The 24,081-nt window shown below is 42.2% G+C and overlaps 1 protein-coding gene across 1 annotated transcript in view; it reads right to left on the reverse strand.

The window, feature by feature from the left end:
* Positions 1–2,011: 2,011 nt before the first annotated feature.
* Positions 2,012–24,081, reverse strand: part of fut8b (fucosyltransferase 8b (alpha (1,6) fucosyltransferase)) — a 96,031-nt gene continuing 73,961 nt past the window's right edge. Inside the window, exons 6-10 of the mRNA XM_079641886.1 lie at positions 19,354–19,591; positions 11,659–11,905; positions 6,282–6,458; positions 5,194–5,344; positions 2,012–3,747 (exon numbers count right to left, since the gene is read on the reverse strand). Coding sequence (XP_079498012.1) covers positions 3,409–3,747; positions 5,194–5,344; positions 6,282–6,458; positions 11,659–11,905; positions 19,354–19,591 — 1,152 coding nt within the window. The 3' untranslated portion in view covers positions 2,012–3,408. The remainder of the gene's footprint in view (positions 3,748–5,193; positions 5,345–6,281; positions 6,459–11,658; positions 11,906–19,353; positions 19,592–24,081) is intronic.

The raw sequence follows: 24,081 nt of genomic DNA on the forward strand, positions 1-24,081 counted from the left end.
GTCCCCGTCCGGAGTTGGGGACTGGCTTCAGAGTAAATCGCCAGAACGCCGACACCTCCTCATCACACCACCGCTCCCATGTTTTTTTTTTGTGTTGCCATAAGTTATTCTCTCTCCGTTGGTGCGAGGGGCTAATGCTAATAATGCTAATGCCACAAATACAATGGCGGCTTCACAAAACTTTTCAGAGTTTTACGGGGCATGGTTTGCAATTCGCCCAGCCAATAGAAATTGGTACTTTTTTGGTACCACCTCTCTAGCAGGCACTAAAAATGGGGGTAAAAGTTCCCGGCACTAAGTACTCTTTTTGGTGTGAACGCAACATAAGGGGTACTAACGGAACTAAACGGGAAAAGTACGGGGAAAAGTACTCCGGTGTGAACGCGCTTAAGGGTGCTCAAGGAGGAGATTCAGGTGATAAGGTGGTGATGTTGGTGGGGGGGGGTTAGCTTGGTTGGTTATTGGCTAATGGTTAAACAAGCAAAAAAAAAATCGTTAAGACATCACAAAGTGGCCAAAATCTGTTCAGCTCATTTTCAGACAGGTTTTTATATAAATGGATCAGGACACAAAGTGAGAAAATCTTTTTCCTGAAACTTTCAGACTCTCTTCACAAAGGGGACACATGTTGATGTTGAAAATACATGAAAAAGTGGATTTTGCATAATAGGTGACCTTTAATACAAAAGTCTTTCCTCTGCAGCTGAGCAAGGAAACACTGTATTTAACAAAAATCCTAAACAATGACTATGGTATGGATTGCTTTCCACTTCTTTCCCCTGTAATCACCTTTGGAGGGAATCTTTCCAAAGAATGAAGTGACCAAAGAGCCTGGATAAACAATGAAAAGCAACTTGTTGAACCATGTGTTTGTAAAGGAATAAGGCACTGGGATGTGACAGATTTCCTTTCTGCTCACAAAACCATCCAACGTTATGGGGGAGGCCTTTAAATATCAACAAGCTCTGCGACAATTACACCACAAATACAGAGAAGGAAAACCGCCTGCTAAAATCTTGAATGCTCTATCAGAAGCGGAGTCCAATTAACTGAATAATTAACTGAACTAACGTCTCTCTTAAACGACTGTTACAGGCCACTGTGACAGCAACGATTGCATTTTAATTAAAGTGCCCTCCAGGAAGCGTGTGCGTTTATAAAGCCCACGAGGGACTCTTTCCCAGTGAAGAAAGATGTTCAATGAACTGCTACACGCTGCATGTGCATTGTGAAAGCTTTGTCAACGACGGCTAAATTGGTTGCGGATTGTTGTCAGGCGGGGGGGAAAACCCAATAAAACTACAATTCACGAGGAACCTCAATCTCCGCTACTGCTGCTGCGGCTATCCTTATGGGTGTCCAATGAAGCATGCAGATCAGCGTGGAAAATTAAAGAGGGATTTGTAATGAAACTCCCAAAGCACTCTCGGTAAGAAAGTAACAAGACAGCACATAAAGACACAGAGAACGAGATCATAAACGATCAGGACTCTCGACTGGAGCGGGAAGTCTACGGGCTCCACAGGGAAGAACGTCATGTAGCTGTCACAAGGAATATTTAAACGAAGGACGCTAATGTCTCTGTTGAAGGTACTGATCTCCGTCTTTAGTTTGAACGTAGATCAAAGAAAGATTTAAGATTTGGGGCTCTGTAACGACTTGAAATGGATTCACACATTTGCTGAATGATTTATAAAACAAACTACTAGTACTTTTGAAGGTAGGAGTGTAAGCTCTAATCCTGGGATGCCAGAATGATATACATTTGAAAAGCAGGGTCCTCCTTTTTATGGGGATATCAAAAGAAGAACTTCAGGTAATGACTGTCACTCGTCGAAAATAGATGGGTACCCTTCAGGAAATGAACTCTTAAAAAATAGACGAAGCCTTGATTCCCAGTTTGGAATGTGTGTAATACAGCATGTTCAGGCTGATTGAACGAGCAGGTGTCGCTGCGGAGATGGAGGAGCAGATGGCGGACAGAATCACAAAAATATATCAAACTGCTGTGTTGGTTTCTCAAGTTTATTCGATCCGTGGTTATCAAAGACAATGCCCAAGAACATAAGTTATGATAAAAAAGCCTTCATGATGGGGGACTGAGTTTGATATGACATAGCATTATCATTTTGAAACATAGGCATATTCGTCCTCATTTATTTTAAAACAGCAATGTTAGAAGTAAAAAAACAAACAAACAAACAAATGGACAGAAGAGAGCAGAGATGCTGAAGAAAGGACATTATCTCAGTGGAGTGCTTCTTTTGGTGAGCCTCGGGACGGCTCCTGTGTCTGTGTGTGTGCGTGCACCATGAGTTCACCAATCTCCACATAATCTTACCATTGTTCACAAGAGCATTCACCAGCGGAGTGACTGTAGTTCACCATTGTTCCAAGTGCTGTGGTGGGGTGGGGTTGGGTTGGGTTGGGGGGTGGGGTGGGGTGGGGTTGGGGACAGTCCCCACTGTCACTGCCATACAAACACTATTCAGTCAGGAGGAAAGCCAGAATAGATAAAAACACACTGCTCACCATGAATCAGGCACCAGTTCGTTACATGGCCCCTTAAAACATCACACACAGGCACACTTGATCTCACACACACATCCATCCTCACATGCACACACACACACACACACACTGTACAGTATACAATGCACCAGCCCCAATACGCACAAAATTAAGACCGTTTAAAAACACTTGATAAAAGCACAATATGGTATTTTTTAAAATTAATTGCACATGAAAAGACGAGATGGAGGAAGCACAGTGAGTGGAAAAGGGGAATGGGGGGGGGGGGGGGGGCATGGCAAGAAGAGGATACAGTACATTCAGTAAACAAAATAAAAACAGGAGGGAAAGAAAAAAAGGCAAGATTAGAATCAGAACCACTGAAAGCAATTAAATAAAAATCAAAAACACTTTTTGTCCAGTTTGTCATCATTTTTTTTTTTCAGTCATTGATTCGAAGCTCACTCCAGCGTGCGAGTCTTACAGTAGTCCCAGTCCTGTCTCAGGTGAGCGGGCTCGGTCAGTTGTGAAGATTTTAATTGTTTTCTTGCTTTATTTAAAATCAATGTTCACGTCTACATCTCTACAGAGCCGACGTCGGAGCATCGGGCAGGGGGAGCAGTGGTAGGGTGCAAGTCTTCCATGACCTGACATATGCACAGGCATTTACACAAGTGCACACACATGTTCGCGCACGCATACACACAAACACACGCTCTCACATAAGAGTGCATTCTCATCCCCATCACCCCTGGATACAGGCTTCTTCTTTTCTTCGCGGCTTAGCGCACTAAGTACGCCTCTCTATTCTGTACAAAAGCAGCCTCCTTCCCTGGAATCGGAGTCTGCGTGTTTCTCCTCACACCTTCGCTTCTTTTATTTTTTTCATTTCTTCTTTTAGTTATTTTGAGCGTTGAGCAGTTTGTCAGCCTCGGGGTACGTCGGGTACTTCACGGTCTCAATTTTCTCTTTGACCTTGTAGGAAGGGTAGAGGCCAGTGCGGCCCATTTTGCGGTTGATGCCTTTGGAGTATCCGTCCCAGTGGTTTCCCGCCACGCCGATCACGTCTCCGGGCTCCAAGGGAATGTCCTCGCTGCTGCGCGGCTGGTGGGGGTAGATGGCGATCTGGTTGTGGGCGTTTTGACCTCCAAAGTAGTAGATGTCGTCCAGGGAATAGAAGTAGGAGGAAGCGTCTGGATGCAGCGTCTGCATAATCTCATAGGCCACACGGCAGACCTGAGACACAAACAGGAATTATTTTTCTTACAGCTGTAAATTCACATGCATGTATTCGTCTTGACAACAAGGCTTCGAAGGCAAGAGAACACGCTGCTCGAGGTATAAAAGGATTTCTCTCTGTAAGACATATACTTTGTATTTCAGCCCTGCTAAAAGAGGGATAACATGTGCTAAGCAACTCATTCCATTCAGATCCTTGAAGTGGACTATTAAAGCCAGTGTGTGAATAGGAAAATATGCGGCTCAAATATTATTTTCAGGCTTGGCAGGAAGCCCGTCCACTGAGGGTCATAACTCTCTATAAAACTGCACTTTAGAAGCTGAGATGATCAGAATAATAGATGACAAATGCCTTTGTAAAGTCAGATGCGTAATAAATAGGCTGTGAATCATGCGAGTAAAAATGGGACAATGAGTTTGTTGACAATTACATACTTGTGATTATGAAAAAGGTTCTGGTGTGCCTTGAGGCAAACTGGAAGCATTAAGTGACTATTGTCTTTTCGACAGCTCTAACACGCTATTTTAGCAGAAAACCTTTTGTCTCACCTGATTCTTTTTTCCTGTGTTCGTAATTAAAAATATAATCACGGTATTTTTGTTCTCAAGTGTGCTAAAGGGTCATCTCCGTTTTAAGGTTATTCTCGTTCCTTTTTTTTATCTGCAATTCTGTTCTTTTACTTGTTATTGTGAATTTACAACACAAAGCAATCAAATCAGCTTCAAAGTCTATCATTTATTTCCAAAATAGCAGCTTAAAAAAAAAAGAAGTCTTCTTTCTGAAATATTCATGAGTTTTCAGTCACATCTGGTGACCTTCCTCTGATTTCATTGAAACGGTTAAATTGTTATCACGTGATCTACAGAAGGCTCAGCCAGGAAGTTCAGTTATGTAACAACTGAGGTCACATGATAACAACTGAATCATCTCCATGACAACTCAGCTCTTTCCGCTGATGAAGGTCATGAGATGTGCCTGAAAGGTTGAGACAATTTCCAGAATGTCAACCTCTTTTTTCCAAACCAATCGTTCACTTTTCACTATAATTTACATGTGTTCAGTCACATGCACACGGAGATTAAAGGGGCCCTAATATCGTTTTTGCCTTTCTTGTACTTTGTTATTTAGGTTTCAGTACATTTAAATGGTCTGCAAAGGCTAAAATCCTAAAGTTCCATCTAGAGGGAGTTTTTCTCCCACACACTCTCCAATGACATGACTCAAAACAACAACATAAAATGCATGTTTTTAACTAAATATGCCACCATTATTGTTTTATTCCACCTCCATACTTATTTGTCTGCTAGCAAGTGCACATCAAAGTTTTTTTGGAATGCTTTCATCCCAACAAATCCATCACAAATGTCAATTTAGTCAAAATACCAAAACACACAGCAAGAATGCCCCCATAATCAAGCTGTAAATGCTGCCTGTGGGCTGACCTGTGAGGAGAAGGTGCAGACCAGGAAGTCGGTCTGAGACAGGAAATAGATGTCCAGGATGACTCCTCTCAGCGAGTTCTCAGTGTAGCGGTTGTGAAGGCCTGCCGACCAGGAGATGGAGTTATCACTGATGAACTCATACTCTGGATACCTGGGAGGGTCGAAAAGACGGAGAAATGTCAAGTCTCACGAAACGATGACATTAAATAGGTGTGGTCAGAATCTCAGAGGAACACTTAGGCAGAAAGTCATACTCTCACACACCCGTTAGATCAGGGGTGTCCAAACCTTTTTCACCGAGGGCCACACACAGAAAAATATACGAAGTGCTGGGCTGCTCACTAGAGGTATATTGCCTCATAAGTTATAAGTTAAAGAAATGAATCAAATGTAGGTAAGTGATGGTTGATATTGATGAACAAACCACACAGCTTCCCTTAGGGTTTCATGTATTGTGTTGGCAGCTCATTCCAGGATGGCTCAGATTGCTTATAATAAAAGGAAATATGAAGGGTATGTTTCAAGGTTGTTATGAAAATGTGTTATTGGGCTTTTTTCCTATCAACTAAGAGTTGTTAGAAAATGTTTTCAACTTTAATTGACTGAATTTATTTGAAAATTGGGCTTATTAACACATGGGTACTGTGTTATATATTTGAACATATATATTCAATAAGTACAATAGCAGATTTTTAATTTGTGGGCCATATTTCATTATACTTTTAGAATTAGATGAGGACCGATTCAAAATGGTCCACGGGCCGCATTTGGACCCCGGGCCGTAGCTTGGACACCCCTGCATTAGATGGACACAGATATCATGGACACACACACACACACACACACACACACACACACACACACACACACACACACACACACACACACACACACACACACACACACACACACACACACACACACACACACACACACACACACACACACACACACACACACACACACACACACACACACACACACACACACACACACACACACACACACACACACACACACACACACACACACACACACACACACACACACAAAAAGACACACACAAAAAGACACTCCCCAACACTGACTTGGTCTTTGCTTCCTGCAGCAGGGAGGGGTCATCGGTTGCCAGGTAAACTCGTTTCTTGTCGATGTGGACACGTCTGGCCAGATGTTGGAACTGCTCCTCCACATGCAGCATGTACTCCTCGATGGGGTGGAAGGCCGCCTCCGTCCCCACTTTATCCGTCCTCCTCACATGGACTCTGCAGACACACAGACACACAGACACATGATATGGTTTTCATATTGTGTTGAGTTTTGTTCAACTGCACTCTAAAGAAGTAGGGAGTATGAATAGAGTCGTCCCAATACAGATGCTGAACGCAACAGTGCACTTACTCTTAAAAATGTAAACCCACTTTCAATGGAAACCAATTTCATTTAGCAGAAGAGATAGCTAGACATCAAACAGATCTTTGTGTGAACTGTAGATTTCTGTTATCATTGGAATATATGGAATTTGGCCATGGCAGGGGTTTTCACTCTCTGAATGCCCTTGTTGTGAAGGAAGTGTGTCCTAGTTCTGACTGAACACTCTGTTTCTTATTTGTTTTCATGTGTCGTAAAATTATAAGTAAAAACATCACTTCAACCGTGTCCCTTTGAAATCTTGGATGGGGCAAAACACAAAGAAAGAAAGGAAAAAGAAAAGGCATGCAGAGACAAAAAGGGAGGACGTTTAAGAAACAGAAACATGGGCAGACAGGGGAAATAACCAACACAACTGTACTTTTTCAGTGTTTTTGTCACCGCTTGCAATAAGCAAGGACAAAGAGAGACCGCTGTCACCGGCTGAACTTGAGAGGAAGAGCACAACTCGTAAACGGAACAAAAGACGGGCGAGAATGGAAACGCAGAAGCATCCTTCAAACTGATAGACGAAAAACAACATTTCATTCCATCCAAAATTCAATTACAAAACTACCCAGCCACATCTGCATGGTGACTTCTGGCCTGAGGAGCAAGTGACATGTCAACAAACAAAAAATACATTTTTCAACCTTCACCTATTAAGGGAGAACTGAGTGAACATGGAGATATTTCACGAACATATACACAGTTCCACCTGGTTCAACCCTCTACTGCTGACCCAGGAGCTGCTCTACTGGAACATAGGAGGGTCAGGAGAATTTGGTGGATGATCAGTCTTTAACTTTCTTTCCCCGGTTGCTTTAGGGATTCAAAAAGCTTCTCTAACCTCAAGGCTGCCTCTGGCGTGTTTGTGAGAATGAGGTAGGGGAAGAAAAAGAGAAAAGAGTCAGAGGTCCAGAGAAATAAACAGGCTCCCACCGCTGGCCGGCGGTGATCAAACAGTGACTGGGGAATGGTCGCAACAGGAATAGACCCTTTTTTTTTTTAAGTGGAAGAACGGAGTAGGAAAAGGTGAGTGAGGTGTCAGCGGGGGTGTCTGATCCTTTCATTCGCTGTCTCATCTCGGACAGAGGTCTTGACTCCAGGCTTTTCCCTCCTTTGTCGGGGTCTTTCTCTCCCGCTCCCTCTTTCATGTCTTTTGTTCCTGTGAACTCTCTTTTTGTTGTGGTCCTTTCTCTCTCTGTCAGAGCAATGCTCAGCTCTTAGCCATCCCTCCCTCCCCCTCCGCCTCCCCTCCCCGGGACTCTCCCACACTACTGCCACAATAATTCAATCCATTTACTCTCTACTCATACAGCACTGGCGAGGCAGGGCAATCCTCAAGGTGGGCGTAAAAGCATACATAAGAGACCGAACCCACCCACACACACAGCCAGTGCTGATTCTGCTGGAAACTGACAATAACATGTAGACCGAATAAATGATTTGTTTGACAATGACCTCTGGATGCCTATCAGCAGCATGTGATGAACATTTATTACCATATTACATCTGTACTTGCTATAGAATAACGGCTAATGCCACATTCACTTTGACATCAAATCAGATCAATGTGTTCTTGAGGTGTACCGCAAGTTCATAATTATACCCTGAAAGGGAAAGGTCAATTTTAAGGTGTTGGGTGTATAACTTGTCTGTAACTCTACTGGAGCCTTTCCTTTAATTTGCCGTGTAGGGCAGTTGTGAACATGTTGTTAAACTGTGGTTTAAATGTTGCGGTAGCTGGCTGGTTGTTTACATTGTATGTGAAAGAGATCCCTCCTAATAATGAAAGAAATGATCATTGACCCTGCAGTTCAAGCTGTTAGCTTATCGTTTTTAAATTTCATATTTGTTTGGTATTTCTCTCAACACGCAACAGGCAGGTGTTTTCACCAACAAAGCCCAACCATTTTCCTTTACTGCATCGTATCAATATAGAAACTCAATGTTGTGTTAACAGCTTGTTGTTTCTGCATTTATTTAATTTTCATAATAATACAACTTTAACTTTAAATTAGGAAGAACTTTTTAACAATCATAATTTATTTAATTTAAATAAACTAATAATTGTATTTTTAACACATCCGTTTAAAACATTTTTTTTGTTCGTAAACGTTTTTCTCCATGCACCATATTATGCTAGCATATTAATAAGAACCACTCAGTTTAATGCAAACTGGGATATCAATATAAAAATAACAATAGAAAGTGATTAAATACAATAAGAACAAATGTAAATAAGTTGGTGCAAAAATACAGTTTAAAGCATTTTTTTTTTTAACATTAAAGCATGTAAACACGAAATACAAATATGAAACCAGAAAATTTGCAAAAAGGGCCCCTTTAAAATCCCCACACACATTTCTTTTTTTTAATATTATAATAATATGTTTTTTTCTTGCAATATTGATCATTCAAAAGGAAGTTTGTCTGTGTTTTAATCTAAGAGATACTGTTCGAAACAAAACCCCACATATACACAATTTATAAACGCTTTATTCATATACGGCTGAAACAAGATATTATGAAATACATAATTCCATCTCCTGGTAACCCTATTGCCATGGCGATAAGGCCATTCTAGAATGTGCAATAGCAGCAGCCACCCAATCTTCCATCCTTCTCTCCAACCAGCCTGACTACCATTAGGAAGCATTAAATGGTGGCAGCATGGAGCCGATAGCAGCTTTTAGTCGGCGGCTCGCAGCCTTCCTGCAGCGTCTTGAGGGAGCAGGGGGAGGGGGAGGGGGGGGTTGTGTGGTGGTGCTGAATGAGCGGGTGGGGGTCGGCTCGAGGTTGCTGGGTACTCTGGGGACAAGCTGCCTTTCTATCTTTCTCGGTACCCTCTCCATCAACCCTTACACCCCCCACTGCTGCCACCCTCTCGCCTTTTTCTTGCACTGAAACTATAGCTCTCTATCAGCCCCACTGCTGCATCTCACATTAACCCCCCCCCCCCCCCCACACACACACACTTTTCCCAACACACACATATCGCCTTCCCCCACAGTGCTGACTGAGGCGCACAGGCACTTTGTTGCAACATCAGTGAAGAGAAGAGTGGAGCTGAGAAGGGACCGGGGAAAAAAAAAAAGGGATAAAACTTTGTTCTTCCCAGCACATCATTTCAATAAGCCTCTCCCCAGTGATATGACGGAGAAAAAGGGTGGGATATATCAGGGGTTGGTGGTGGGGGGAACACAAAGAACAGAGATAGAGATGTGTGTAAAACTATGAGAGCAAGAGACTTGTGGGTAGGGATATGCACCGGGGGAATGTGAGTGAGAGGTGAGTGTGAAATGTCTTGAAACAGGGTGAACAAATGAAGACAGAGCAAATGAGAGGATGTGGAGATTGGAAAAGTTTGGGATGAGTCACAAAAAGGGGGGTGGGAGACAGAAGATGCCAGGGTGATGAAGGGCTAAAACCCAAAGAGGAAATCATCTGAGAAAAGAGACAGGGAAAAACGAGAGAGCGTGTAACAAGAGGATGGGAGATATGAGAAGAGCACGACAAAAACATTGAAGAACTATATGCAGCAAAATGAAAAGAAAAAAGGCTACGAAAAGTGAGAATCCTACGAAGAGGGTGACAGAAGTATACCAGGCTTACTTCACTAACAATCTGAATATAACTAGAAGAATTTGTTTTAAACTACTTCCTTTCCTAGCTGAGGGGAATCCGTCTCATGTGACGGTGCAGGAACGTTAGGGAATCAGCAAAGTATCTCATGTCAGATACTTTCCCACGACTGACTGCTAACCAGACATTATTTACAATGCCCAAAAATGGTTAATCCCTTCAACCTGCTGCACCAAGTAGGTCAGAATGATTTGGAATCTTTAAAAACAGGTCTCTAAACTGTTATTAAATCTTAAATCGCTTCAGAATGAGAATACCTTTATTAGGCCCACAGAGGGGACATTTGCACCGTTACAGCAAGAAAGAGCCACAGAGAGCTTAATGTTACATATGTTAAAAATAAATACTAAGTTATGATATAATAAAAAATAAAACAAAATTTTTAAAATACAAATCCTGCAACAGTTCTTAGGTTTTAGCAGCCAGGTATATATTACACAGTTATTAATGGCATATGTATATAATAATGTATAATGTATATATATTTTGATGGTATTTAATTTTAAGAACAATTATACAACAGGAGTAAATTGTGCATTCTTTGGGACAGAAGAGGATTAATGCAGTGAGGCTCATTTATGTGTTTTCAGACAACTATAATGGCATGGCAGAGAGGAATAACACTCAGACTTTGGCAACAAAGATAATAATTGTTTGTGGGATTTATTTAGAGTTGTTAATGGTATGTTTATGGGATTTGTTGACAATAATAAAAAAATTGAATATAGCCTGGCTTATGCTTTAATCAACAAAGACTATTGAAGATAAAAGAAAGGCTTCCGGCTTTACATCTTAAACGCGGCCATTAATTGCATCACAAGCTCCTCGTGTCTTCTCTTGTTCGGTTTTTACTGATTTTTTTATTCTGTCTGAGATACTTTTACTCTACGGCTATTTCATTGATTTAGCAACAATATCAGATCAGAAGGTCTTCTGTATGGAAATGGATTTGGATTGGACGAGGGATTAAGAACCCTCGTGAGGACATTTATACATGAAACAAGTCAGAATCAGACTTATCATAACACCGCTATTAAAAAAACTAAGTACAGAGTGATGACATTTCGAGTTGATTCGTGTAACTGTGAGCTGCAACTATGAAAAGCAAAAGACTGTAAAGCAAAGACAGAGGTGTAAAACTAACTAGCTAAAACACAAACGCAAAATTAAGCTACTTGTATTGCTACTATTTCATTAACCTCATATTAACCACACCCAAAGCAGTGTTTGTTCCACCACAGCCCCAAGGCCATGTCTCTGTTCGCTTTGATTGTGTAACACTTTGTAAACGTAAGTGAAGAGGTATGCTATAGCGACAAAGCTTTTATTTCTAAAGTCATTATAACCACAGAGAGAGAGGAAAAACAGAGCCACACACACTGAGCTGTGAGAACTGAGTGTCCTTACCCGATGATGGGGTGTTTGAAGCCCAGCTTGGCGGTGGTCTGCTGGATCTCCTTCTCCAGCCACGTCTGAGGTCGCACCAGGTACTTGACGAACTGGGACACCCACCAGACGGAGGGGTCGCCGTGGAGACGGTGCAGGCGCGGGGCCAGGTCCTCGGGGATGGCCAGGGGAAGGTAGGAGGGCCGAGGGTGGAGGCTGTCCACGATGGGCAACTCCACCACCTGGACGTCTTTATCGTGGGCCTCTCCTGTTGAGTATAACACACTCAATATTCAATACTGATTCAACCTTTATGAGAACAGGGCTTACGTTTAAGGCAGTAACCAATGATTATGTTCATTCATCAATTGTTTAACCAATAAAATATCAGTAACTACAGAGAAAAACAATCCGTGCAGTTTCGCAGAGCCCAAGGTAATGTCCTCAAATTGCTGGTTGCTTTCTAGCAGACCAAATAATACACAATAAACAACAAAGCAAAAAGGCGTTTATTTGAGAAGCTAAACCAGCAAATGTTTGGTGTTTATGGTAGATGAACAAAGTAATCAATTAATGGATTATCAAAATTGTTAGTGATTTATTTTCAGAATGGATGAACCTTTCAGCACTACCCATGTTTAAAACCTATTTAGTGGCCTTCCTCAAAAATAGTAATTTGCCATTTTGGGCAACAAAAATAAAATGGACTTGACTGACTTTGCTTCAGACCTTGTATCAGTAACAGGTTGTCTGTTGGATTTAGAAAACCACAAACTCTAATCATTTTTCATTTCAGATGCCGAAAACCATGAATGTACCTGTTCAGATTAGACAACGTGCACCATTTAATCTTTAGTTCATCAAGTTCAAATAAATCAGCAAGTTAATAGCAGTTTTTTTCTGTCCGAATAAATGATTGGGCTGTGACGCAGTGATATATTTCAGAGTTATCCATTCCACTTCCAGCAGCAATCCCCCCCCCCCAAGGTAAGCTCCCTTCCATCAGGGCTGTGTAGGGCCAGGGGCCGGTGCAAGGACCTGGATGGTGGGGTTAGGGGGGGCCGGTGGTCTGGCATCGGCCCCTTCAGGCTGAGTCCTGCTTGGCAGAGGCCCTGGGCAGAGGCTTGAGCAGGGCTGATTACAAAGGTCACCTTTCTGGGCAGAAGAAAGCCCACCAGGCCAACTGTCCATACACACAGACTCGTACACCTGCATGTGTGAGTAAAGGCGGAGAAACATGCCAACGCTCATGTACCCCACCCACACACATGTACATGATAAGACACACACACGAACAGGCTTAGGGGTTTTGTGATCAGATGGAATAAAGGTGATCCAACACAGACAACTAAAGGGGATCCAAAAAAAAAAAAGAAACAACAAAAAGAAATGTGCATTCACACACAAACACACGCGTACACACAAAGAGCCTGAGCTAATCTCATCGCACCAGAAGGGATATGCCTGGCAAACAAAACCTTCACTCTCTTTCAGTCTTAAAACCCAAGGAGAGCTTTTTTTGTCCATGTGTGTGTGTCCGTGTGTGTGTGTCCGTGTGTGTCCGTGTGTGTGTGTGTGTCCGTGTGTGTCCGTGTGCGTGTGTGTTTGTGTAAACCCCCAGTTTTAAACAAAAACAAGTTTGAGGCCTGTGTTCTGTCAGGCTAGAGTGTCTTCTCTAACTGCCACCGACAGAACCTTACACAGATGCAAACACAGTCACAAAACACATCCAAGTAAACGGCATAATGAGTCATTAAAAATGGCCTTTCACAGAGAGGGTACACAAGAAAAACAAGGACAGACACAGGGGCTTCGATTTATGTGTCTGTATGTCTGAGCATGAACCGAATATAAATTGGTAGAAGCATTAAATATTGAACAGAAAAAAAATATTCCGAGGCCTGTCTTTGCTTATATAACAGCATTGGCATGATCCATATACAGGGGAATGGGCATATTTTGAGGCCTGCACTTCTTGGCACACATGTACAGAGATGCAGTATGTCTGCCTCCCACAGATACTTAATTAGATCACATAGCTCTTTTACATTTCATCTCAACTCCAGAGCATCTGCATACATTTCCCGTATGCGTCATGACTCAAAGCATGAAAGTCAGCACTGAAACAGAATCCCTACACTGTATTTTAAGCCTATGGTGTATACTGAGCCTAATAAATATTGCATGAGATTAACACAGCGATGAAACTGGAGAGCCAGTCATCCAGACACAAAATATCTCCATTCATAATACATTTAAGATGAAGTTTATGAACTTGGAGAACTCTTGTTCCAGTCCTAACATGGCAGGGAACATTATGTTTCTGCTGCCGCTCGCAGACTCGCTCATAAGGCAGTAATATCTCTACAGAGAACCTCAAAGGAATACACTCTCTTTGGCAAATTAGCTCTTTGATCAACAAAGCATTGTTCCACAAGAAGCCTGGTTTCCCCTTTGTGTGCTCAGAATTTAGTTTGATATACCAGGTCTGTAAAATAGTGTTAAGACCGCTCATGCTGTCTACTGAATTTAAAAAGTTGAAGTAAAACAGCCACACGCACCAGTGGATTAATAGACCGGAGGGCTGGGATTCAAACTAAATTCCTTCTTTTAATAGTGACAGAAATATGCATGATATGTAACAATGAGAAACTAAAGTTGTCAAGTACTAAAAACTGGAATTTGGACACATATTTGTTATCACAGATCCAAACTAAAAGCCAATTTTTGCCAATTTTCTGTAATTTGTTGAAATAGCCACACAACATAAACAAGGTGGATTAACTTGTATTCATATTCCCATTAAATAATCATGGTTATACAAACCACCATCATCTATTAGCTGGTAAAATATGCAAGTGGTAAGTAAATTTGCTTAAGTCGCGAGTCAAAGGAAACATTTAATTTGGGTAAAACAAAACATTAACCAGCCATAAGCCTGTCGGACATAATGTAGCATCAATATAAAGCTCCTGGCAATTGTTCTATTTTCAACAAGCAGCTCATACAGGGGTTCACTGCATGTTCTGATGATTTCTTTTTGTTTTTATTTGTTCCATCTGAGGGAACAAAACCAGCAGGTCCCCTAATGACGCTATCATTACCTTTGATTTGTGTCACACATGAATATACAGCACATCCACTCTCTGTCTATAAATGACTCTCATCCTAGGGGAAACACTTAAAAGAAAGTGGGTAAACCATGTAAAGATAAATGAGGAGGGAAGGAATTAAATAGGGCTGCTACATAAAATACCAACAATGTCAATTTCCCACAAAAACACAAGTCAAAGAACAGAAAGACTTGCTAAGCGTAGAAAACCCAAAGCAGTATGCTCATTACATTTTTAATAGAAGGTGACTACAAAGGAGTGGTGGCATTTACCGCGAAATAATACGACAGATGATTAGGATTTATGAGAAACAAAATAAAAAAACGACGCTGTCCTCAAGGTGCAAAGCTCCCTGCAATCCAGGGACTGTGCAAAGCCTTTTATCATCGAGTCATTTGCATGGTAGCTAACACACACACTGGTTAACCTTAGAATACAAGGCCAGTGTACTGTAGAACCACTCTTGCAAATGCATGTGGATATTGCCCTTTTTTTTTAAAAAGAGATCAGTATTCATGACATTCAAACGCTGTAATAGCACTGGACAAACACTCAATGCATATCTATGTATTAATCCAAGGTTTTACCATCCCTGTGTGGTCCATTGCCACGAGGAATGTTCTGGCTTGCACTGTTAACAAAACAGAAGAGATCTTGTATCTCAATGGAGCCTTGTTGGCTAAATAAAAGATGAGCACATGTGTTGTGTGCCAAAGGTTTACATTAGCTATGCCTAGCTACGTAGTTACCTGGCCTGGTCAACAGAAAAATACTGCCTCTGCCAATTACATGACTTAATAATGACATGAATTCAGAATGCTGAATGGCCTGGGGAGTGGCGTTTGAAGTGAGTTGGCTGTTGGCTGTGAGAAGCCAGATGGCATATATGGATCTATAGGAGGCTGTTTGTAAGAAAGGCACTGGAGAAAGACATTAGATAGCAGCAAAGGACACATGAAAGGCAGGAGAATAAGAAAAGGGAAGACGCTATGAGAGCATGAGATAAGAAAGGAGTACCCAGGAGAGCTCAAGTCAAACGAAGCGATAGGAGAAAAATATACAGCTGAAAGGATGCGGTGATGAGAACAAGAAAGCAATGAGAAAAAAGTGATAGAGAGGGAGAGAAGGACGAAGGCATGGTCTTATATTAAAACCTCCAAATCATCATCATTTTTAGGTTTTGTCAGCTTAACAGAGGCAAACACACCTGTATGTAATCTCTTTCGTAAAATATTCTGCAACCAGAGCGTTGGAAAGGAGGTGCTTTCCCCCAAACAAGCACATCGATCCAAGGTGTAAGCTACTATACATATAAAGTACATTAAGCTGAACATGGTGTTTATTATGGACAGTCAATATGTGATGGATCAATTCTAATACTCGCCTTAATAACAAGATTACAGCGAGGCTAGCAGCTCTGTTTGGCTGTACATGGGAACAGCGGTGCCACGAGCTAAATGCTATCATTATGAAAGTCTACCATGTTCACCATTTTAAGATTTTAAGGGATCACCCATACAAAACAATTCATCCTGAGGGGGGATTTACCACATTTAAAGTCAATCCCCCTAATAGCTGTTGAGACAAGTCACCCAAAAGCACCCATTTGAACGTCGTGGTGGTAAATTTGTAACCACCATTGCGATCAAAGTTAAATGGACACATTGTCTGGGAACGATGAATGTCTGTACCAATCAATTCAGTACATGTTGAGATATTTCATAGTATTGCTGAAAACATTGACGTGCTGGTGCTAGGGAGTCACTATAACCAGACCAATTCAAAATCCCCTTTGTAGCCTCGCTCAACTTCAGGTCCCATCTCAGGGCTCACCTTTAAAAAAATCATTAAAAGTTACATAGCATGTACCAACAATAGCTCTCAAGCTAGTCCAGTTTGGAGGCAAATTGAATGCTAAGACCTTGAATATATGCCTATGATCCTTTATGCCTTTCACTGGCAGAAATGCTTACTTTCTTCTGAAAAAAAAAAAAAAAAATGTACGATATTTATGGCTGAATACGAGATGTTTTTTAATCGATTAAAGAGTAGAGCAGTGGACCTATGCTCCGGGGGTCTAAGTACTTTTTTACTTTCATGTGTTAGAACAAACACAATTTTCCCACTCAACACTAGATTAAATATTGATGTCCAAGTGAATCTTTGGTATGCTAATGTTTACATTGCACTAGGCAAGTATAAATGTGATAATATAAGACTCCTAAGTAAGTTTATGTAGAAACCAGCAGATACACTTTTTACATTTGCCATAACCACTGTGATTAAGTAAGGGATACATTTGTGCTGCGACGCGGTCGTTATGGGGAAAAGAACACCGAGAGGCTGATCAGGAGCCCGACGCGAAGCAAGAGTTGCACTAGATCTAGAACTGCGTGCAGTTTGCTTTTCGGCCAAACTTTATACAGTTAAATCGAACGGACTTCTTTCTGCAGATGTGAGCGTCCTTAACAACGGTCAATAAGTCCTTGACAGCGGTCTGTCTGTTCGGTATTAACAACGTGTCACGTGTTCTGAATTGACCAATCAGAATCGAGTATTCAACTAAGTCATGTAATAAATATAGTTATTACATGGTTTAGTTGAATACTATTTTATTTTGAACATTATTATTTACTAATAAAAACTATTTAAATTAGAGTGTGTATTTTTCTTTCATATTGTCACACTTGGTAACCGTTTTATAAAAGCAATAGATTACATTATATTACATTGCATTGAGCTGACGCTTTTATCCAAAGCGACTTACATTACGTGCATTCGACCAGGAAGATACAACCTTGAAAAAAACAGAATCATATAAGTGCATCAGGTTTCATAGAGCCAAAACATTTCAAGTGCTACTCAACTGGCTTTAGATAAGCCAGCCCTTTATTAGTATATAAGTGCTTTGTTAGTAATGCTATCGCTCGAAGTGGAGTCGAAAGAGATGAGTTTTCAGTCTGCGCCGGAAGATGTGCAAGCTACAGTATCTGCTGTCCTGATTTCAATGGGGAGCTCATTCCACCATTTTGGAGCCAGGATAGCAAACCCACGTGTTTTTGCTGATGGGAACTTGGGTCCCCCTCACAGTGCGGGTGCAGCGAGCTGTTTGGCCGATGCAGAGCGGAGTGCACGTGCTGGGGTGTACGGTTTAACCATGTCCTGGATGTAGGAAGGGCCAGATCCATTCGCAGAATGGTACGCAAGTACTAACGTTTTGAAGTGGATTCTAGCAGTTACTGGAAGCCAGTGAAGGGAGCGGAGGAGCGGATTGGTGTGGGAGAATTTAGGAAGGTTGAAGACCAGACGAGCCGCTGCATTCTGGATGAGCTGCAGAGGTCGGATGGCACATGCAGGTAGACCAGCCAGGAGGGAGTTGCAGTAGTCTAGGCGTGAGATGACGAGAGCCTGGACCAGAACCTGCGTCGCTTTCTGGGTCAGGAGGGGACGTATCGTCCTGATGTTGTAAAGCGTGTATCTGCAACAGCGGGTTGTAGCAGCGATGTTTGCAGTGAAGGACAGTTTGTTATCTATGGGTCACACCCAGATTCCTTGCAGTCTGAGTCGGGGAAACAACGGAGGTGCCGATGTTGATTGTTAGGTCAAGAGTGGGACAATCTTTTCCCGGAAGGAAAAGCAGTTTAGTCTTGTCAAGGTTGAGCTTGAGGTGAGGTAAGGTGGAGCCTCCGCTTCGCGTCGGGCCGAACCACGCCCCTTAGCTGTGATATAATGAGCATATACCACGGCCTGTCGTGAGCTATTGCTTAAATACGCCATGATGATAGATACTCAGAATACAGATAGAAATGAAAACATTGCTAGGATCTTCCGTTCTAGCAAATAAACAACATTTCTGCAAGCGTTGGTTAATCCATTCTTTGTTTGTATTAAACGTACGGCAGGTCAGAGGAGCAGGTTGTTCACTGAACTCAAGTCACAGGCTTTCTTGGCAATGAAACCTTTCTACAGTAACCAGCTGCTGCTACATTGGCTGCCAAAGTGCTTCAACAGAAATTGCTCAGTCGTGCTTAGCCAGGGAATTCACACTTTGTTTTTCCGCTGTAGCTGCACAAAAGAGGGACCTGGCAGACCCTGTCTTTGAGCTGAGATGGACCGAGACACACAAGGGTCATTTGATTGATAAGCAACCAATGAGGGCACTGAGGCTATGTATGGAGCTAATTTCCTGCCATAACTCCACAAACTAAAGTTTTACAAATGCCGAAATGATTCACTAACAAACACAGTGTGGTTTGCAAATACAAAACAGCATCTACAAACTAATGCGTTTAGTGTTTGCAAATATAAAACTATCTATCAAAACAAACACATTACATTTTTCTAATAAATCATTTTTCAGGGACAAATTCAGCTTAGGTTTGACAAGTACAAAACGTTTTTTTCTAAGAGTGCAAAAATAAAAATCAGGGGACAAAACGTGAATTATAAAAGGCATTTGTAAAACACGTTTAGTTTGTTTGTGGAGTTATGGCAGGAAATTAGATCCATAGCTATGGCTGGTTGTGTGTGTGTGTGTGTGTGTGTGTGTGTGTGTGTGTGTTTGTGTGTGTGTGTGTGTGTGTGTGTGTGTGTGTACACGTACCTGACCAGTGTCCGGTGGAGGCCCCGGCGCGGTCGGTGCAGGTGTTGCTGACGGGCAGGAACACGGTCTCCCAGCCCCCGGGGGCGTAGCGCCAGTTGTGGGACTCCAGGATGAGCGTGCGCTGCGTGCCGTACGCGATCATGAAGCAGTACACCACGTGGTGCAGCTGGCAGCCATAACCACAGCCCTTATTGATGTTACACACCAGCTTTCTCGCCTTACTGCAGTCTGGAGGGTTCTGGGAGGAAAAGAGCGAGGAATGTTTCAACATTTTTTTATTGCTTGACCTTCATCTTGTATCTCTCAAAGCCCTGCTCTCTGACTTGTAACAACACATGGCTGATATTGTTTTCTTTGTTCCCTTTGCCTTTCTGTCTCCACTTGCTTCTAATTTCATACCCGTTCAATCTTTTTCCGTTTGTCCCTTACCTGCCAATTTTTCATTTCGCTTCTCTCTCAGTCTGTCGGTATTGAAACTTCTCTCTTCTTGTTTTTTTTTTTCATATTGTAAAGTTAAAAGCTGGTGATTTTCTATTTATCATGGTAGAAAGCCCTGTTTATGTAGTCAAAGTCTGATATAGATATTTATGTCCACTATTAAAAACACATTATTGAGCCACACCATTGCATTAATCTTCAATGCGATGAATATGGGCACCGTGGTTTATTTAATTGTGCTGGTGCTGTAAATATTCACAAGCGCATGTAAATAGGTGGCCACGGAAAATGCAATATTTACTGCTGTTTGAGTAACATTTGCAAAACTGAAACACAGCAACATCATAAAATATATACAAATATGTATTTGCGACAACCGTTTTTAGGATGTTATCCGTTGTTAGTGTAAACTAATCGGCTTGAGTGCCATTGCTGGGGGAAGTTAAAGATTATTAATGGATGGACAACTTGAGGTTTCCTGGGATTTGTTGACAATTAGAAGACTAAAGAAATCCCCAGCTTTATCCTTTAATATGTCTTCCTTCTTAATCTCATTTGAGTCCCTTTTCTTCCTCTGCCTTCTCCTGTCTCTGTCTTTTCATTACTCTTATTATTTAATTGTTTTCTTTCTCCCCTTCAATGTTCTCCGATCTTTTCTCTCTCATATTCTCCCTGCTTCCCCTTTTTGTTCCGTCTCCAAATCCCCATCCCACTCTCATTCCTCATCTTGTAAATTAGCTTCGATATCATACAAAGTCTTGACGGGAAGAATACCAAATGAGAGGCACTGGGGGGGGAAAAAAACAAGGATTTCTTATAAATAAAAAAATGGAAGCCAACAGAGTGACACATGCTGTGTTGTCAATGTGTTGCCGGGCGGTTTGTGATTTGCTCTGCAGCCGGTCTGAGCGACTCTGCAACACTCGTGCCACCCAGCTTCTTATACAGCAATTACGGGCTGATGGGAGTGTTTTCCTCATTAGGCGTCTGCAGCTGTGGATGGTTCACAGTAATCAGACCGTGCAGCACCCACGGGCTAACGCTGCCTATCACACACTCGCGGGAGAGGGAGAGGAAGAGAGGGAGGAGGAGGACAGGGATGAGGAAAAGAGATGAGAGGATAGAAAGAAAGCTGGATATGAAATGAGAAAAATAATAAAGGAAAAGAGGGGCACTGAACCCGAGAGCTGAAAACTGATTACCTCAACTTGCTGTTCAATATCCTGAGCAGAGTACAGCAGCCATGGAGCTGACAGAACAAGCCACACAGGTAGTTCCCCCGAGTTACAGGCTGCCGGTTCACGACTAGCCCCAAAGGTGGAAGCTAACTCACTGCCCTAATAATTTAAAGCCGCGTCCCGACAGGAGTACTCGTGTTCAGTTTTTTTGTTTTGACAGAACTCGGCTCCTGAGCTGCAATGTCTGCATGATATCAATGTGTGGTGTGAGCAGAGGTGGGAAGTAGTGGAGTACAAATACTTCGTTACTGTTCTTAAGTAAATTTGTTCAACTTTTTACTTTTACTTCTTAGATTTTTAACACAAATACCTTTACTTTCTACTTCTTACATGTTGAACACAAATACCTGTACTTTCTACTTCTTACATGTGGAACACAAATACCTGTAGTTTCTACTTCTCTCATTTTCCAAACAGACTGGTTCCTTTAGTTTGAATGTGTGTTTGGTGGCGCGATCATTATTATTTAGAGTCATTGCGTGCCTATTGATTTGAACACGATCCGTGTATCCATCACTTCCTGGTCTTCTCTAAAGAAGAGGGACCAATGAAAACGTTGTCATGTTGCCGTTGTCCAGCATGGAAACATTCATTAGCTAACAATGACATTATTGTTCTATTAATATAAAGGGAGGTCAGGTAATCTTTAAAACAGCTGCTAGTCATGGGTACTTTTTATTTAAGTGCATTTCAAAGCCTTCTTTACTTTTACTTGAGTAAAGAAGTTTAGTCAGTACTTCTACTTTTACCAGAGTATTTTTTAAACACGAGTATCTGTACTTCTACTTGAGTAAAGTATGTGTGCACTTTTGCCATCTCTGGGTATGAGCCCTGTGGCGTAGAGGCAATCATAGGATCCCTGGCTGGTACTGATGAGGCTGGAATGACTGACGCGCTGAGAGACTCGGTTCAAGGGTAATGATGGCGATGCGTGCTCAAAGGCAGCCTCTGAGTGCTCGGTGCTGTAGGTTAAGTGCCTGTTTAAATGCTGTGCTTTTTGAGTGTGAAACCTATAGGCAGTGGCGGAGTGATTCCGTTCAGAGAGACCACAGTGATATTGTTTATGTAGGAAATATGGCGAAGAAGAATAGGAATAGATAAGAGGAATAGAGAGTCAAGCTCAGGCAATTATCTACTGTGATGCCCACATTCATTGTCTGATGAGAACTACATTACATTTTGTATAGAGAATGTCTGTTTGGCTGCTCTCTGTTCCCAGCCCTATCAAGCTCATTAAAATCTTGGACCCCTTGAGAGGAACGACACCTGGAGAGTACAATTTGTGACACATTTGTTGCACTGAAAAGCAACAAGGTGTTTTCAAGGGGGGGCTGAGTGGTTAGCGTGAGCATTATCAGGCACAATAGCTGGACTGTGAAAGAGCTCCAGCAAGAGAAAAGACACATATTTTTTCAGATAATCCAATGAAAAACACGTCATTATTTGTATTATTTCGTCAACATATGTAACCCAGTTTTTGGTATTTTTTAGTACCAGCAATGATTCTCAGCAATAGCCATAAAACGTTATTCTGTAAGGTCTCTTTGTGTAACAGATTTCATGTTATTAATGCTTGCTGAGTTTTCCTTTTCCGTTACTGGATACAAATCATTAATCTACACACAGGGGATTTAAAAACAAGGATGCGTTTGCACACAGAATACCTCAGTGGTAAAGCTGCAATACATGCATTTTTGTTAAAGCGTTAAGAGTCAACTTAAAAAGTGAAGGAACATTGCTATAAAATTCAAGTTGTGTTTGTGTCCATCCATCTGCATCCTCTTTTTGGGTGTCTGAACATTGCCTGTTTCTTTTTGGATCCTTGCAGCTAGTTAACAGCTGGGTTTTAACCATATTATTTATGAGAGCTGCCTGCAGCAACCAGAAAACCCTCGACAATGATCTGGAAGACGCTCTGTAGAGCTGAGAGGAACTGCAGAGTCAGGTGTTAATTCTCTTTGGATTCCTGAGCCAATTCACCTGCTGCTTCAAGGATTATAACTGGGCACGTTTGTTGAGTGACAAGTGATCTTTGGGATATGCGGTGACAAAATGCCAAAGATCAAAGAGATGATCTTTCTCACGACCAATTAATTCCACAAAGTACTGTAAAAGGCTCACTGTGCAGAAACAGAAATCCGAGGAAGCATGCTACGTTCGGTGAATGTTGTGAGAGGCAGATGGAGAATACGCAGAGATGGAGTCGGGTAAACCAGGAATGAAGGGAGAGGCTGGTGCGTGCGTAAGGCAGAGAGAGAGAGAGAGAGAGAGAAAAAGCAGGGGAGCATGGTGGAGCCTGTCAGTGTGTGTACATATAGATGTGTGAGTGTGTGTGACAGAGATAGCAGACACACACACACACACACACACACACACAGGGCATCTCATTGTGTACCGGCATGTGCATCAATCTTGTGGCTGCGCATATGTGTGTGTGCTCATTGCTTGCGTAGGTGTGTGTGAATCCATCTGCGCGCGACTCGGTGTGTGTGTGATGAATTAGTGGCGGCAGCTGGTGGAGTGGTGTGATCCCTCAGCGGTGGTGACAGCAGCTGTTAGTGGTGCTGTCTCCGCCCAGCCAGACTGACTGGGTCCTCTTCATCAAACATACCGGCTCATTAATGCTGCGGGGACCCACCCGAGACCCCGGCCGCACCGGAGACCGGAGCGGGGTGTCATCTCTCTCTGGGTGTGTGTCTGGAGCTTTAAGCATATGTGCATCAGAGTAAATAAAGTCTATGTGCAGCGTAGACGTGTTTTTGCATTTCTGCATATGCACGTCTGCCAATCTTTCATTTCACGAGTCTGCGCGCGTGTGTGTGTGTGTGTGTGTGTGTGTGTGTGTGTGTGTGTGTGTGTGTGTGTGTGTGTGTGTGTGTGTGTGTGTGTGTGTCACTGAACCGCTGACAGGCAAACAAGAATCCTACTTGTCAAATCCAACTGCTGAGACAGACAGTCGGCTATCACACCCCTCACCTGCTCCGCTAGAAACCCAGGCTGACAGTTATGGATGGTGCAAATGAGACTAGGGAGTGTGAAAGTTGAAATGAAT

This window comes from Notothenia rossii, assembly GCF_949606895.1.
Source record: "Notothenia rossii genome assembly, chromosome: 8".
Classification (NCBI taxonomy): Eukaryota; Metazoa; Chordata; class Actinopteri; order Perciformes; family Nototheniidae; genus Notothenia; species Notothenia rossii.